The sequence below is a fragment of the Cynocephalus volans genome, chromosome X, assembly GCF_027409185.1.
Source record: "Cynocephalus volans isolate mCynVol1 chromosome X, mCynVol1.pri, whole genome shotgun sequence".
Lineage (NCBI taxonomy): Eukaryota > Metazoa > Chordata > Mammalia > Dermoptera > Cynocephalidae > Cynocephalus > Cynocephalus volans.
In genome coordinates this window covers 123,062,445-123,078,667 of record NC_084478.1, presented here as the reverse complement: position 1 = coordinate 123,078,667, position 16,223 = coordinate 123,062,445, and the positions used below count along the sequence as shown (strand labels likewise).

The 16,223-nt window shown below is 38.9% G+C and overlaps 1 protein-coding gene across 1 annotated transcript; it reads left to right on the top strand.

Annotated features, from left to right (window-relative positions):
• The first annotated feature begins 15,576 nt into the window (after nt 1-15,576).
• On the top strand, nt 15,577-16,020 carry LOC134367654 (ubiquitin-conjugating enzyme E2 D2-like). Its single transcript, XM_063084402.1, has one exon. It carries the CDS (start codon nt 15,577-15,579, stop codon nt 16,018-16,020), a length of 444 nt encoding a protein of 147 aa, XP_062940472.1.
• The last annotated feature ends 203 nt before the right edge of the window (nt 16,021-16,223 follow it).

The following is a 16,223-nucleotide window of genomic DNA, read 5'->3' as shown; positions in this document are numbered from 1 at the left end:
GTTTGTTGGGTTTTCATTTTAATTCATTTACAGGTATTTTTTAGTTTTCCTTATTTCTTCCTTGATGTATTGATTATTTAGGAACATGTTTAATTACATATATCTATGCATTTCCTACATTCCTTTTGTTAATTTCTAATCTTATTCTATTGTGGTTGGAGAACATACTTTGTATGATTTTCAATCCTTTTAAATGTATTGAGGATTGTTTTATGGCCTATCACATGGTCTATCCTGGAGAATGTTCCAAGTGCACTGGAGAAGAATGTGTATTCTGCTGCTATTGATGGACTGTTTGTAGATATCTTGTAGATCTCTTTGGTTTGTACTGTTGTTGAAGTCCTCTATTTTCTTTTTGGTCTTATTTCTAGTTGTTCTGTCCATTATAAAAAGTGGAGTATTGAGACCTACAACTATTATTTTCTCTAGCTTCTTTTAAGATATTTTCTTGGTCTTTAGTTTTCAGAAGCTTAATTGTGATGTATCTTGGAGTAAATTTCTTTGGTTTACTCTGTTTGGGGTTTGCTCAGCTTCTTGAATCTGCAGGTTCATATATCTTTCCAAATTTGGGGAGTTTTCAGCCATTATTTCTTTGAGTACTTTACCAGCCCCATCCTCTTTCTCCTTTCCTTCTGGAACACTAACAATACAAATATTATATATTAATTTTTAGTCCCACAGATTTCTATAGATCTGTTCAGTTTTTTTCAGGCTATTTTCTCTGTTCTTCATATGAGATTGTTTCTATTGTCCTATCTTATTTACTGATTCTATCATCTGCACCCTCTATTCCGCTCTTGAGACCATCCACTGAGCTTTCTGATTCAGTTATTATAACTTTCAATTCTAAAATTTTTGCTTGGCTCCTTTATATATATACCTTATTCCTCTGCCAAGCCTTTTGATTACTTCATTTGTTTCAAGCATGTTTGTAATTGTTCATTAAAGCATATCTATTATGGTTTCTTTATTTGTGAGGTAACCTTAACATGTCTTTCATCTTGAGGTTGGTATGAATTGCCTTTTGTCATTCAGTTTGCGATTGTTCTGGTTTTTGGTATGATGAGTGAATTTCTACTGAAATATGGACTTTTTGTATTATGTTCTGTAACTCTGGATATTATTTAAGTCTTCTGCTTTAGCTGGTTTTCCTTGACACTGCTCTGGCAGGGAGTGTGAGGATGATGCCTTGTGTTGCCAGGTTGAGATAAGGAGTCATATTTTCCACTCAATATCTGTTGAAATCTGAGGGGTGTGCTCATTACCGCTGGGTGATGGTGGGTATTCTAGCTCTCCAGATGGTCTTCAGTGACACCAATGTGGGGGTGGTCTCATTAGTGCTGGGTGATGGTAGACATTCTGACTCTCCACCAGGCCTCCTCTGACAAGATTCTAGCTGGGAGTAGAAGGGATACCTCATCACCACCAGATGGTGGTGGACTCCATATTTGGTCTCCAGTAACACCACTGGTATCAGAGCTAGACTGCTAAATCTGCTAGAACAATTTTCCACAATGTAGAGGTAGAGGAAGATGGGTATAATCCCTAGCTCAAATGTCATGGTGTGAGGAAAATAGGATAATTTAGTCAGGCTCCCTCCTCTCAGGTCTGGTTGGGGGTCGAGCAGCACTTTTCTTGTAAACAAGTTGTGTGTGGGTGGAGCTAGTGCACATGTGCATGAATGTATCTTTTTAGTTTTTTGCTATTGTGTGTTCTTCAGTTTGTGAAGCAGGCTGGCTGGCAGAAAGCTCAAGTCTAAAAATAGAGCATGTTTACTCTGCTTGCAGCTGCTCAGTTTTTCTTTGGACTTTCCCAGCGGCAATTGAGTTTCTGAATTTCTCTGTGGACTGCTTGGCTCATACTGTTGTGTGTGCTGAATAAAGACTATTCTTTATTCAACCATGACTCCAAGGAACTTTTTGCCAGTTACCTAGCTCATAGACCTGCATGTGAAGGGTTTGTGAATGAGCTCGAGGGGTCTGCAAGCTCCAGACCCAGCCCTAGCTCTACACAGGGTCTCCTATTGTTCTTAGCATTTTCATAGATTTCATTGAATAAATGCTTGTTAATTTGTTTTAAACCTTCTAATCAATCTCCAGAGACATTGAATAATTGAATTTGCTAATTTTTACCTTTAATAGACGTCTCTCTAGGGAAGTTTCTTCAAGCTCTTCACATTGCTATTCCAAAAGTTCTGCTTCTCTTATTCTCTTATAACATTTGTTTGAATCACATTTAATAAAAATTTTCTAGACTTTGCCTGCTTGTATTTGGGAGATTAAGTTCAATGGCATTTCAAAGTCCTGTCAAATGCCAGACAGTAGTTTTTTCAGGTATTTTTAATGAGACAAAATTCACACAACACAAAATTCACCATTAAAATCACTTTAAAGTGTATAATTCAGTGGTTTTTATTACATTCACAATGCTATGCAACTATTATTGCCATCTAGGTCCAAAATATTTTTTATCACTGTAAAAAGAAGCCCCATACCTGGAAGTAGTCAATCCTAACTTTCTCCTTTCTCCAACCCCTGGCAAAAACTAACAAACTTCTGTCTCTATGGTTTTCCTTATGCTGGACACTTCACGTAAATGGAATCATACAATATTCTGGCTTCTTTCACTTAGGATAATGTTTTGAAGGTTAATCCATGTTATAGCATGTTGATGAGTAATTCATTCACTTTTATGGCTGAATAATATTTCATTGTGTGAATATACCATATTTTCTTTATCAATTTATCAGTGGGAATCTAGCCAGGAGTGGGATTGCTAGGTCATTTGGCAACTGTATATTTTAAAACTGTTTTCCACAGCAGCTGAACCATTTTACATTCTCAATGTATGAGGGTTCCAATTTCTCTACATCTTCATCGATACTTGTAATTTTCTAAATTTTTAAGTTATAGCCAACCTACTAGGTGTGAAGTGGTATCTCATTGTGGTCTTGATTTGCATTTCCTTAGTGACTAATGATGTTGAGCATCTTTGCATGTGTTTGCTGGCCATTTATGTATCTTCTTTGGCGAGATGTTTATTCTACTCATTTTATCAATTTTAATTAGGTTATTTGTCTTTTTGTGGTTGAGTTATAAGACTTCTTTATATATTCTAGATACTAGAACCTTTTCAGATATATAATTTGCAAATATTCTCTCCCATTCTCTGGATTATCTTTTTATTTTCTTGATAGTTTCCTTTGATATACAAATGTCTTTAATTTTGATGAAATCAAATACATCAATTTGTTTTCTTTAGTTGTTTATGCATTTGGTGTAATATTTAAGAAACCATTGCCTGATCCAAGGTAACAAATATTTATAACTATGGTTTCTTCTAAAGGTTTTATAGTTTCAGCTATTATATTTAAGTCTATGATCCATTTTGAGTTAATTTTTGTATATGGTGTAAGGGAAGGACCCAACTTCATTCTTTTGCATGTGGATATACAGTTTTCCCAGAATCATTTGTTGAAAGGCTATTCATTTTTGTAGTTTACATTTTTATTTTTCTAATTGACACATTGTAATTGTACATATTTATGGGGTGCAATTTGATGCTTTGATATATGGATACATATATATATATAGTATAATAATCATATCAAGGTATCTAGCATATCCATAACCTCCTGCATTTATCATTTCTTTATTGTAAGAATTCAAAGACCTCTCTTCTAGCTAATTTGCAATATACTTGCTGTTAACCATCCTCACCCTACTGTGCAGTGGAACACCAGAACTTGTTCCTCCTAATTGTAACTTTGAACCCATTGACCCACCTCTCCACATTCTCTCCACATTCTCTGACCCCTCCACTTCCCTCCCCAGACTGTCTCTGGTAATCACTGTTCTATTCTCTGGTTCTATAAAATCAACTCTTTTTTCTACCTTTTTTTCTTTGTAGATTACATGTATGAGTGGGATCATTTGGTATTTGTCTTCTATGCAGCTTATTTCGCTCAGCATGATGTCCTCTAAATCCATGCAGATTATTGCAAATGACAGAGATTCATTCTATTTTATGAATGAATAATATTTCATTGTGTATTTATAACACATTTTTGTTTATCCATTCATCCCTTTTTGGACACTTGAGTTGATCCCCTATCTCAGTTACTGTGGATAGTGCTGCAATAAACAAGGGAGTGCAGATATTACATCAACATGCTGATTGCACTTCCTTTGGATATATACTCAGTAGTGGGATTACTGGATCATATGATAGTTCTATTTTTGTTTTGTTTTGTTTTGTTTTGTTTTGAGGAACCCCCATACTATTTTCTTTCTTTTCTGGTTTGAGGAGTAGTAGTGTTTATTTATTTTTATTTTTTATTTTTTTACATTTTAGATAATTTATTTTATTTTATTTTATTTTATTTTTTATTTTTTTATTTTTTTATTTATCTATTTATTTATTTTTAATTTTATTTTATTTTGTCAATATACAAGGTGGTTGATTATTGTGGCCCATTACCGAAATCTCCATCCATCCTCCCTCTACCCTGTCCCTCCCAACAATCTCATAGCTGTTCACCTGTCATATCAACTTGAAAGAATTGTAATTGTTGTATCTTCCTCCCCCACAGTTTATTTGTGTAATTATTTATTCATTTTTAGCTCCCACAAATAACTGAGAACATGTGGTATTTCTCTTTCTGTGCCTGACTTGCTTCACTTAATATAACTCTCTCAAGGTCCATCCATGTTGTTGCGAATGGCAATATTTCCTTCTTTTTTATAGCAGAATAGTATTCCATTGTGTAGATATACCATCTTTTCCAATCTGGATGCCCTTTATTTCCTTCTCTTCTCTGATTGCTCTGGCTAGTACTTCCAACACTATGTTGAATAGGAATGGTGAGAGTGGACATCCTTGTCTAGTTCCTTTTCTTAAAGGAAAAGCTTTCAGCTTTTCCCCATTCAGGATGATATTGGCAGTGGGTTTGTCATATATGGCTTTAATTATGTTGAGATACTTTCCCTCTATACCTAACTTATAGAGGTTCTTTGTCATGAATGAGTGCTGAACTTTATCAAATGCTTTTTCAGCATCTATAGAGATGACCATATGGTCCTTGTGTTTTATTTTATTGATATGGTGTATCACATTTATTACTTTGTGTATGTTGAACCAACCTTGCATCCCTGGGATGAATCCTACTTGATCATGCTGTATAATTTTGAGTATGTGTTGCTGTATTCTGTTAGCTAGTATTTTATTGAGGATTTCTGCATCTATATTCATCAAGGATATTGGCCTGTAGTTTTATTTTTAGTTGTATCTTTACCTGGTTGTGTTATCAGGATGATGTTTGCTTCATAGAATGAGTTTGGGAGAATTGCCTCTGTTTCAATCTTTTGGAATAGTTTGTAGAGAATTGGTGTCAATTCCTCTTTGAATGTTTGGTAGAATTCTGCTGTGAATCCATCTGGTCCTGGACTTTTCTTTGTTGGAAGCCTTCAGATAACAGCTTCGATCTCTTTTATTGCTATTGGTCTGTTCAGATTTTCTACATCTTCTTGGCTCAGTTTTGGTAGTTTGTGTGTGTCCAGAAATTTATCCATTTCCTCCAGATTTTCAAATTAGTTGTCTATAGTAGTCTCTAATGATTTCTTGTTTTTCTGAGGTATCAGTTGTAATATCACCTTTTTCATTTCTGATTTTTGTTATTTGGGTCTTCTCTCTTCTTTTTTTTGTTAGCCATGAGAGTGGTTTGTCAATGTTATTTATCTTTTCAAAAAACAAACTATTTGATTGGGGAATTTAATCCTTTTACATTAAGATTTGTTATTGAAAAATGTTGATTTACAACTAGCATTTTATTGATTTTTGTTTGGATGTCTTAAGTGTCTTTTTTTCCTTTCTTTCTGATTTACTGTTTGTCTTCTATATTTGTTGGTTCCTTGGGTTGTAGGTAAACTTTCTTTTTTCCTCTTCATTGTTGGCATCTTTATTTTACTAGTAGGTTTTGATTTTTTGTTTCATTTTATGGCAGTGGCAGTTATTTTTCAGGTACCAAACCCTGTATTCCCTTGAGAACTTCTTGTAAGGGTGGTCATGTGGTAGTAAACTCCCACAGTTTTTGTTTGTCTGAGAAATATACTATTTGCCCTTCATTTCTGAAGGACAGCCTTGTGAGGTAGAGTATTCTTGGCTGGCAATCTCTTTTAGTATTTTGAATATATCATCCCATTCCTTTCTGTCTTTTAGGGTTTGTGATGAAATGTCTGATGTTAGTCTGATTGGGGCTCCCTTATAGGTGATTTGATGCTTCCCTCTTACAGCTCTTAAGATTCTCTCTTTGTCTTTCAGTTTTGCCAATTTGACTATAACGTGTCTTGGAGAAGACCTTTTTGGGTTGGATACAGTTGGGGATCTTTGAGCTTCCTGAATCTGAAGATTTGTGTCTTTTCCTATACCTGGAAATTTTTCTGCCACTATTTTGTTGAATATGTTTTCAATGCAATCTCCTTTTTCCTCCTCTTCTGGAATACCCATGAATCGGATATTTGAGCACTTAAGGTTGTCTGATATCTCTCTTAGATTTTCTTCAATGTTTTTAATTCTTTTTTCTTTTTCTTTCTTTTTTTTTGTCTGCCTGTGTTATTTCATACATCCCACCTTCAAGGTCAGAAGTTCTTTCTTCTGCTTCTGCAAGCCTGTTGGTTAAACTCTCTGTTGTGTTTTTTTATTTTGTTGAATGAATTCCTCAGCTTGGCAAGCTCTGCTACATTCTTTCTCAGGGCATTGATTTCCTTGTACATTTCTTCTTTCAGGTCCTGTATACTTTTCCTAGTTTCACATGTTATCAAGCTGAGTTTTCCTGTATCTCATTTAGTTTCCTTAGAATTATCACTTAAAATTCCTTGTGAGACATTTCAAGGGTTTCTTATTCTATAGGATCTAGAACTTGAGATTTATTACCCTTTGGTGGTATACTTTCTTGATTTTTTATATTTCTGGTATCTTTCCTTTGATGTTTAGTCATTGCGGCAGGGGATTTCACAGTCCACTGTTTCGACACTATTGTCTGGCTAGGATACTGCTGGGGCTGCCAATTTGGCACAGCTGCCTCAGTGTCTGTTGGGTCACCCACTGGCGCCTCGAGTGCATGGTTGCCTCAGGTCTTGGGCCTCTCCAGGGAGGCACCTCTCTGGTTGGTGCACACTCAGCCGAGCTGGGGATGGAGTCCGGCGGTGGTGAGGCCTACCTACTCATTCGCACGCTGGCATCACAGGACGTTTGGTCTCCACAGATCTTGGGCCTCTCCGGTGGGGCACCTCTCCGGTTGGCACCCCCCAGCCAGGCTGGTGAGGGATTCGGATGGTGGCAAGGCCTACCTGCTCAGTCACATGCTGGCACCACAGGGTGTGTGGTCTCTGTGTATCTCAGGCCTCTCTGGCAGAGCACCTCTCTAACTGGTGCCAGGCCTTAGATAATTTATTATACATACATGTGTGTACAACAATTTTCAATAATTGTGCACAACGTGTGGTCATTAAATCAGTATAGTTAGCTTATTCATCATTACAATACACAGTCATTCTTTGTGTCTGTTGACCAGTTCCTCATTAGCCCCCCTCCCTACCCCCTCCCATTTTCCACCTCTAGTTTTCTAAAAGTTCAATGTATTACTGTGATTGTTGTTTCTTTCTTTCTCTCTGTCTCTGTTTATTGTTCATTTGTATATTTATGGATTCAGCTCCTGGCTATGAGTGAAAACATGCAATATTTCTCTTTCTGTACCTGGGTTGTTTCACTTAGAATAATTTTCTCCAGGCTCATCCATGTTGCTGCAAATGGTAGAATTTCATTCTTTTTTATGGATGAGTCATATTCCATTGTGTATATATACCACAATTTCCTTATCCAGCCATCCATCAATGGATGTTAGGTTGGTTCCATCACCTGGCTTTTGTAAATAGAGCTGCAATAAACATGGGAGTGCAGGTATTCCTTTGACTTGATGTTTTCCAATCTTCTGCATATATCCCCAGTAGTGGGATTGCTGGATCATAGGAAAGTACTATCTCTGTTTTTTAAGGAATCTTCATACTGTTCTCCATATGGCTGTGCTAATTTACAGTCCCACCAACAGTGCAGAAGGGTTCCTCTTTCTCCACATCCTTTCCAGCATTTGTTATTCCCTCCATACTATTTTCCATAGTGGTTGTACTGATTTGCAATCCCACCAACAGTGTGTGAGTTTTCGCTTTTCTTCATATCCTCACCAACACTTGTTTTCTTTTGTCTTTTTGATAATAGATGCAATCTATTGTGGTTTTAATTTGCATTTCCCTGATGGTTGGTGATGTTGAGCATTTTTTCCTATACCTATTGAACACCTGAATGTCATCTTTTGATAAGTGGGTTAAGATTCTCTCCAACTTTTGTTCTCCAAAGTAATTGTTTTTGGAGCTGGCCAGTTAGCTCATTTGGTTAGAGTGTGGTTTTGGTAACATCAAGGTCAAGGGTTTGGATCCCCATACTTGCCAGTCACTAAATAAATACATAAATAAATAAATTGTTTTCAATATGATAATGCAGAAGGTTTTTCATGTTGGTAATGTGCCATGTTCTGACACATTAAAGTTTATTTTTTTGTTTCGTACATGTAGCAAGTTTATTTTCTCCGATGTTGAATTAACAGAGCGATGAGGCTACCAATGAGGTAAAATTGCAACATTTGTATAAGAAAAGTTTCTTTGAGATATCTACTTTATCAAGACTTCTGTTGAAATGACCCATTGTCAGATTACAAAAATTTCAATTCCAAGTTTGTTCCTTCATTCAAAACTTGGGAACTTTCAAAATAGCAATGTTATCCCAAATTCATAATTACTGGGAGAAAATAACTGTTTTCTAGGCCAGACAGGAAGTTTTAGTAGCAGTGTGTTATTGAATACGTCCATATATACAAAATGACCTTCATTGCACCTTAACAAAGCTCATAAGTTCCTGATATATCATTCTTGGAAATGTACTTAATGTGCCTTTTTATCCCCACAAAAAGTTCAATTAATATAAATTCAGAAATGATTACAATGTACTTGTCATTCATTTCCTAAAGCTATGATGTATTCAGTAATATGTTTTTGTTATTAATAGCATGTGGATCACAATAAAGAAGAAACCTATGCCTACATAAATATATATGCAAATGTAGCATGGCCTGTCCTGAAGTTGGTAATTTATCATTCATTGATATTCAAAATAGTAAATTATTAAATTCAATTGTTTAGAAAGATGATTTTTTTAAGGATATACACTGCTGAACAAATGACCTCCTACCTGCTCTCTCAAATGTTATGTACAATTTAACCTCCAATATTGAACAGCATTAGGGCAATAATGCAAAATATACTTACGTATGATTAATATCTTGAATTAGCCAAAGATACAAGGAAAAAGCATTACAACTATAGGCTTAGCTTATACTTCTTATATATATATAAGAACTTACATATATATAATTTAAAACTATATAATTTTAAAAACTCATAATTTTAAACTATATAAAGTACAATTGAAGTTTCTTCTGTGACCATTCTTGTTTATTTGTAGCATAGAATATATATCTTAATAATATTCCTTAAAGACATATCAAAAGAGAGGTCTGATTTAGAAACAAGCAATCAGATTTGGATTCATCAGTTCCAACAAAGTGGAACTTAGATTGAAAAAGTTTAGGAACCTTCATTTAATAGAACTCAAAAAAAAATATTCCTGGAGTAAGCCAATCCAAAATCCAATTATTAGATTTGAAATATTCTCCTGGAACTTACAATCTCATTAAGAGAAAATACAGTTTTTGACTAAAGGTGCATTAAAAACTCAATAAGATAGCCTACAAACTAATTTCACACTATTTTAATGAGTTACAGCTAAAAAAAAGATGAATGCCAACTTAAAATAAGTTTTGTTTCTCTGCTGTGGGATATCTTTTCTCCAATGAGTTCAAAGGACTTCATCTGAATTTTAAGATGTAAGAACTAGAGAACTTGGATTAATGCACAGGAATAGGGGTCGCTTTTAGTGCTTGAATTTATGAGAATCGTGTTTATAGCTCTATGGAGAACCATTTTATCAGAAAATAAAAACATCTGGGAAAGGGAGGAAGATTTTGTTTTCATGATAATGCTTCATCTATAAGTCGCTAAGTTTCTGTTAAGAAATAGAAAACCTATACAATTCAAATATGAGCCTTAATACTTTGTATATGTGGATTGCACAGGTCAGTTTCACCAAATACTGGCAGGCATTGATGACTCTGATAATGAACAGCAAACTTAATATAAATCAATACATTTTTTCTCTAGTCTTTGCTAAATCCCGCTTTCATCCTGATTTAATCCTTTAATCAACAGCCATTAAACTATTATACTTGGCATTCAAAGCTTTTTATAATCTGATACCATTGAAACTACCCAACCTTAATTTTTTTCCACTTCTCAGCATCTGCTATTTTCCCTATTTGACTAACATGCCAAGACCAGTCCTGCCTATGTCTTCATTTGGAGTGTTTACTTTGCTCAAATCCTACTTATCTTTCAAATTCTAGTTCAAGACCCACCTCCTCTATGAAACATTCCTTAATTGCTCCAGTTCACATTGATTTCATTTTTTGTATTCTTATAGCATTTAGTATACAGTATATAATTTACTCTTTAATTATATATGGATTTATCTTGGAATAATGATTTTATGTGTTTTCAATGAACATTTACTGAATATGCCTCTGAAATGCCTGGCACTATGCTAGGCACTCAAGATAAGAAAGTGCATGAGATATGGCTCCTTTCCTCAAGAAGCTCACAGTCTGCAGACACACAAAATGGTAGAAGTAATATTAAAGGGTTATAAGTAAAGTGTTGTGATAACACAGGGAAACAATTAGTTAATTCTGCCTTATAGAAAAGTATAGAGTGGCAGAGAAGGTTTTATAGAAGATTAAACATGAGCCGGGCTTTGAAGGATGAGTAAGTTTTCTGAGTTGGTAAGGGGAGGAAAGCACTATATGGTTTCCACTTCCTAGTATGGCCTACCAGATGAACCCCTACTCTACTTCATGCAAAAAAAAGCTGTAAAACATAGATAGTCAGGAAACTGCAAATAGTCCAGTGTGACTGAGCAGCATTTCCCAAAATATCTTCTATAAGAGTTTTATGCAAGGTGTTAAGAGGTGTTCTTAAAAAAATTAGTTTAATGGTCAAATAAATTGAGAAACAATTGATTAATATAAATAGGCCTCTTCACTATAGGATTTTGTCAAAGCTTTTAACATACTAATATAAGAGCAGTATATGCATTTCTAAGAAGGAAATATAGTATGTGGTACTTTCTACACTTATATGATCATGGAAACTTTTTTCCCAGAGCTAATTGAACTAAGGATCTACAGAAAAGACGTTAGAAAAAAAATTAGACAATATAATGTGCATTGTGGAGAGGATAGAAAATGATGTAGCTAGAAATAGAGATTGGGGTCAAATTTTGAAGGATCTTAAATAACTTTCCAAGGATATTAGGTTTGATTTTTCTATAAGCAATAGAGAAACATCAAATATTTCACATAAGGGAGTTATATAATCAGACCTATGAAAAGATAAATCAGGCAGGAGAGACTGCCTCATTTACAGGCAACAGCTTTGAAGTGTGGAGCAGGAAAAGAACTGTTTCTTAGCTGCAAAAGTGAGTCTAGAAACAGGGAACACGGCGCCAGGGCTGCTGTGGATGCAGACAGGATCCCGGAGGCCGGGGCCACGCTGAAGGTGGCCAGCTGCCCTATTCAGGATTTGAGGTTTCAGGCCAGCATTAAAGAAGATTCCTCGGAGCGCCCGAGCCGCACCACGACTGAACAGCCCAAGGCGGCAGCGGCCGAGAACGGGAAAGGCAACAAATCAGAGGCAGAGAGTGAGCACCCGACCTGGCACAGCACGGTGAGTGACCCCTGGCCCAGCTCTGTTCGGGGGGGCTGATGCCCACCAGGCTCCTGCCTGCATCACCGGTTCACTCAGCACCCCGGAGCTGCCTCCATTTTCCCAGGTGGTGGCAGCTCCGCCCAGCTCGGCCATCACTGAGCCTTCCCACTTGCTTGGCCCGGCGTGAGGCTTTCTGGAGCCTGCGGGCCAGCCTCCCCTCCCACTCCCTCCGCGGTTCTCTGGCGGGGCTGGGGGCAGGGGGCGTGGGGCGTCCCCGGCCAGTGTCGAGAGGGCAAGGAAGCACTGGCGGGCCGACTGTCACTCCACCACACCCTGGACTCTGGCCCCCGGTAAACTTCCTGTTACTGGGAGGCAGATACCATCTCTGCGGCCACCAGTTCGGAAAAAAGCCTAACCAATTTCTGCTTGGGAATAGTGTGGTAGGAGAGTTCCCAGGTCCGCTTCAACCTGCCGGAGAGCTGGCTGCAGGTGGGCGCTAGATTCGGTCTATGCCGGGGGGATACAAAGGTGAACAAGCCCCGAGAAAGATCTACACAGTGCTACAAAGGCACCCAGAGCAACCGGTCGTCTGTGCCTACCAGAAACCTGGTAGACTTCCTGGGCGAGGCGGTGCCGAGCAGGGTCTTGAAGGCCCAGCTGAGAGACAGGGGTGCAGAAGACACGCCCCAGCCCAGCACAGTGCGCACAGAGTGGGGAGACGTGCGGCCAGGGAGGCGGAGACTTGACAGAAACCACACACCCGGTGGGGTCGCCACTGCACCATCCAACAGCCTGGGCCAGAGCACATGGAACAGGGAGAAGTCCTGCACAGGAAGTGAAAGCTCAACAGAGATCACACACCCTGTGGTACGTGATCCACCAGCCCAGCAGAGTGCAAGCTGACCAGAAAGGTGGCTCCCTGGAGAAGCCCAAGACCCGAGGCAACCACAAACACAAGGCACTAGAGGACAACTGAGCAGTCACGGAGGGAGCCATACAAAATTGGTAACCACAGCAATATCCTAGTTATTCATTAGTCTCAAAGCGGTGGACTGTGAAACCCCCTGCCACAATGAATAAACACCAAAAAAAAGATACCAGAAATACAAAAAATCAAGAAAATACACCACCAAAAGTTAATAAATCTTAAACTCTAGATCCTATAGAACAAAAAGCCCTTGAAATAACAGACAAGGAATTTCGAGTGATAATTCTAAGGAAACTGAATGAGATACAAGAAAACTCAGCTAGACATCATGATGAAATGAGGAAAAGTATACAGGACCTGAAAGAGGAAATGTACAAGGAAATCAATGTCCTGAAAAAAAATGTAGCAGAACTTGCTGAACTGAAGAAGTTATTCAGTGAAATAAAAAACACAACGGAGAGTTTAACCAGCAGGCTTTTCGAAGTTGAAGAGAGAACCTCTGAACTTGAAGATGGGCTGTTTGAAATAACAGAAGCAGACAAAAAGAAAGAAAAAAGAATCAAGGACATTGAAGAAAATCTGAGAGAGATATCAGACAACCTTAAGCGCTCAAATATCCGAGTCATGGGTATTCCAGAATAGTGTTTGACCAAATATATGGGTACCTCATGACCCAGTCAAGTTGTTACATAAAATTAACATACACACATATATGTGTGTGTGCATGTATGTGTATGTGTGTGTGTGTATCCTAGTTTTTTTTTCTTCCACCTTACTTATAGAGTCTTGGAAGATATAATCAAGTTAACATGAGACCTTACTGGATTAGGGTGGGCACTAAATCCCATTACTGGTGTCCTTATAAGGACAGAGACATTTGGACAAACACAGAAACACACACAGGGAAGAAGTCCATGTGAAGACAGAGGCAAGGATTCAAATGATGCAGCCACTAGCCAAGGGACAAGGATTGCCAGGAATCAACAGAAGCTAGAAAGAGGCAAGTATGGTTTCTTCCCTAGAGCCTTCAGAGGTAGCATGGCCCTACTGCCACCTTGATTTCAAACTTCTAGACTCAAGAACTGTGAGAAGATAAATCCCTGTTCTTTTAAGCCACCCAGTTTGTGGTACTTTGTTATGGCAGCCCTAGAAAAACAAAACAAAACAAAAGAAAAAGGTGTTAATCTGTAAAGTACTTCACATTATTCACTTTATTCAAATAATAGCATCTTTCAGTGGCAAGAATACACACGCACACAAATACGCACACATATGCAAACATACATGTACTATATAAAATACACAGACACAGACATCTTAATCTCAAGTCAGAATCAATTAATTCATACAACATGACCTTTCCATTTCTTTATTTCTTGGAAAATGTAATCATTGTCACAAAAGATTTGTCAGCTTTTCACCTTTTCAGAGAGTATTGGTGAATACAATTTCCTCTGAGTAAAGATTCATTTTACAAAAAGTAATAGAGAACATGTCCGACTATTACACATCACGAAGTGCTTGGAACTTTACTACAACATTCAAAATACAGAGTTGAGCAGTCTTTCTTTTCACTTTTTCCTCCTCCTCTCTCTAAAATTCTCTGGGTTTATTATTAAAGTTTTAAGACTGTGAAATGTGGGTGAGGGGATGGGGGTCAGGATGTGCTGCATTCTTCAAAAGTGTCAGTGACATAAAGGACACCGAAAGGCCATGACAATGTTCCAGACTCCAGGAGACCAAATAGACGTGACAACTACAGGCGGTTTACCTTATTCTAGACTGAATCGTGTACAGGAGGGGTTTTAAAACGAGTTTTAAAGACGTTCGTCGATTGACAAAACTAGAGTACAGATGCTAGATTAGATATAACTATTGCATCAATGTTAACTTTACTAGTATTATATGGCACATAGAGTACTGGTTTCTTTCCCTCCCTTCAGGAGTTCTTCAAAATTAAAGCGGTTTTACCTTCAAATTAAATTTTTGAAGACTTTAAATCTTCGTGAAAAATAAATTTGCCAAAACATTACCAAAAGTTACTTTAGAATGTACTGAGGTTGTTCGTACAAGACAGTGTTTCTCTTAGGGAATGCACATGGAAGTAAAGGGCCATGATGTGTGTGACTCACACACACACACACACACACACACACACACACACACACACACACACACACACACACACACACACACACACACACACACACACACACACACACACACACACACACACACACACACACAGATTAGGATAAAGCCAGTGAGGTAAAAGGTTAAGGGAAGGTGACTCTGGGTGAGGGGTAGAGGGGAATTCATTGAACTGATCTTCCTTATCCTGGAAACTCTGAGCGGAGTACCCTGCGTGCGTGTGGCCCTACTTGCCACCGCAGACCACGAGCTCTGGGTAAGATCCACAGCCCCTGCCCCCCTTTCTCCCCTCGCCCCTCCCCTGCTTCCCCTCCCCCCCCCCCGCCCCCAGCACCAGTGGGACGCGCCCTTGGCGACGCTGCACGCGTGGTCAGCGCGGGCCGCTGTGACCTCACAGAGCGAATCACACCCCCTCAGTCTGCCTCTCTGCGGCCGTCCTCCTCCACCGCCGGCCCCCTGGATCCACCCGCCGGCCCAGCCACTCTCCGGTGCTTCCACCCCGGGATCCCTGCCGCCCTCTAGTTGGTGCCGGGCCCTGCGACCGGGATTGGCCGCCACATGCTGCCGTCGATGGCTCTCAAGCGCATCGAGAAGGAGCTCCTCGAACTGGCCTGCGACCCCCCGGCCCATTGCTCCGCTGGCCCGGTGGGGGACGATTTGCTCCACTGGCAAGCAACCATAATGGGGCCCAACGACAGCCCCTATCAGGGAGGGGTCTTCTTCTTGAAGATCCAGTTTCCACCGGATTACCCCTTCAAACCACCCAGCGTCGCGTTCACCACCCGCATTTACCACCCGAACATTAACAAAAACGGAAACATCTGTCTGAACATCCTGAAATCCGAGTGGTCGCCGGTACTGACTGTATCCGAAGTGTTGCTGTCCGTCTGCTCTTTATTGTGCGACCCCAACCCAGATGATCCTCTGGTACCAGAAATTGCGATGATCTACAAATATGATAGGCAGAAGTATGAAAAAACAGCTCGAGAATGGACTCAAAAATATGCCACGTGACACCAAAATATAATTCCATCTACTTAATAATAAAGATAGAGAACGTGGCAGTGCAATTAATTGGTTGTCTTTCGATTACTTTCTATGAAGCAATGTATTCTGCGTCCTTCTGGGCACAGCCTTCATATCAGGGTGTGTGAGGAGGGGGTATGGGGGGATGGGTGGGGTGGAGGGAATGTGAGGGTGTGGGGGGAGCGTGACAC

What these genes read in the sequence shown, in the direction of transcription:
- LOC134367654 (XM_063084402.1), top strand. Translation starts at nt 15,577, where the DNA reads ATGGCTCTCAAGCGCATCGAGAAGGAGCTCCTCGAACTGGCCTGCGAC.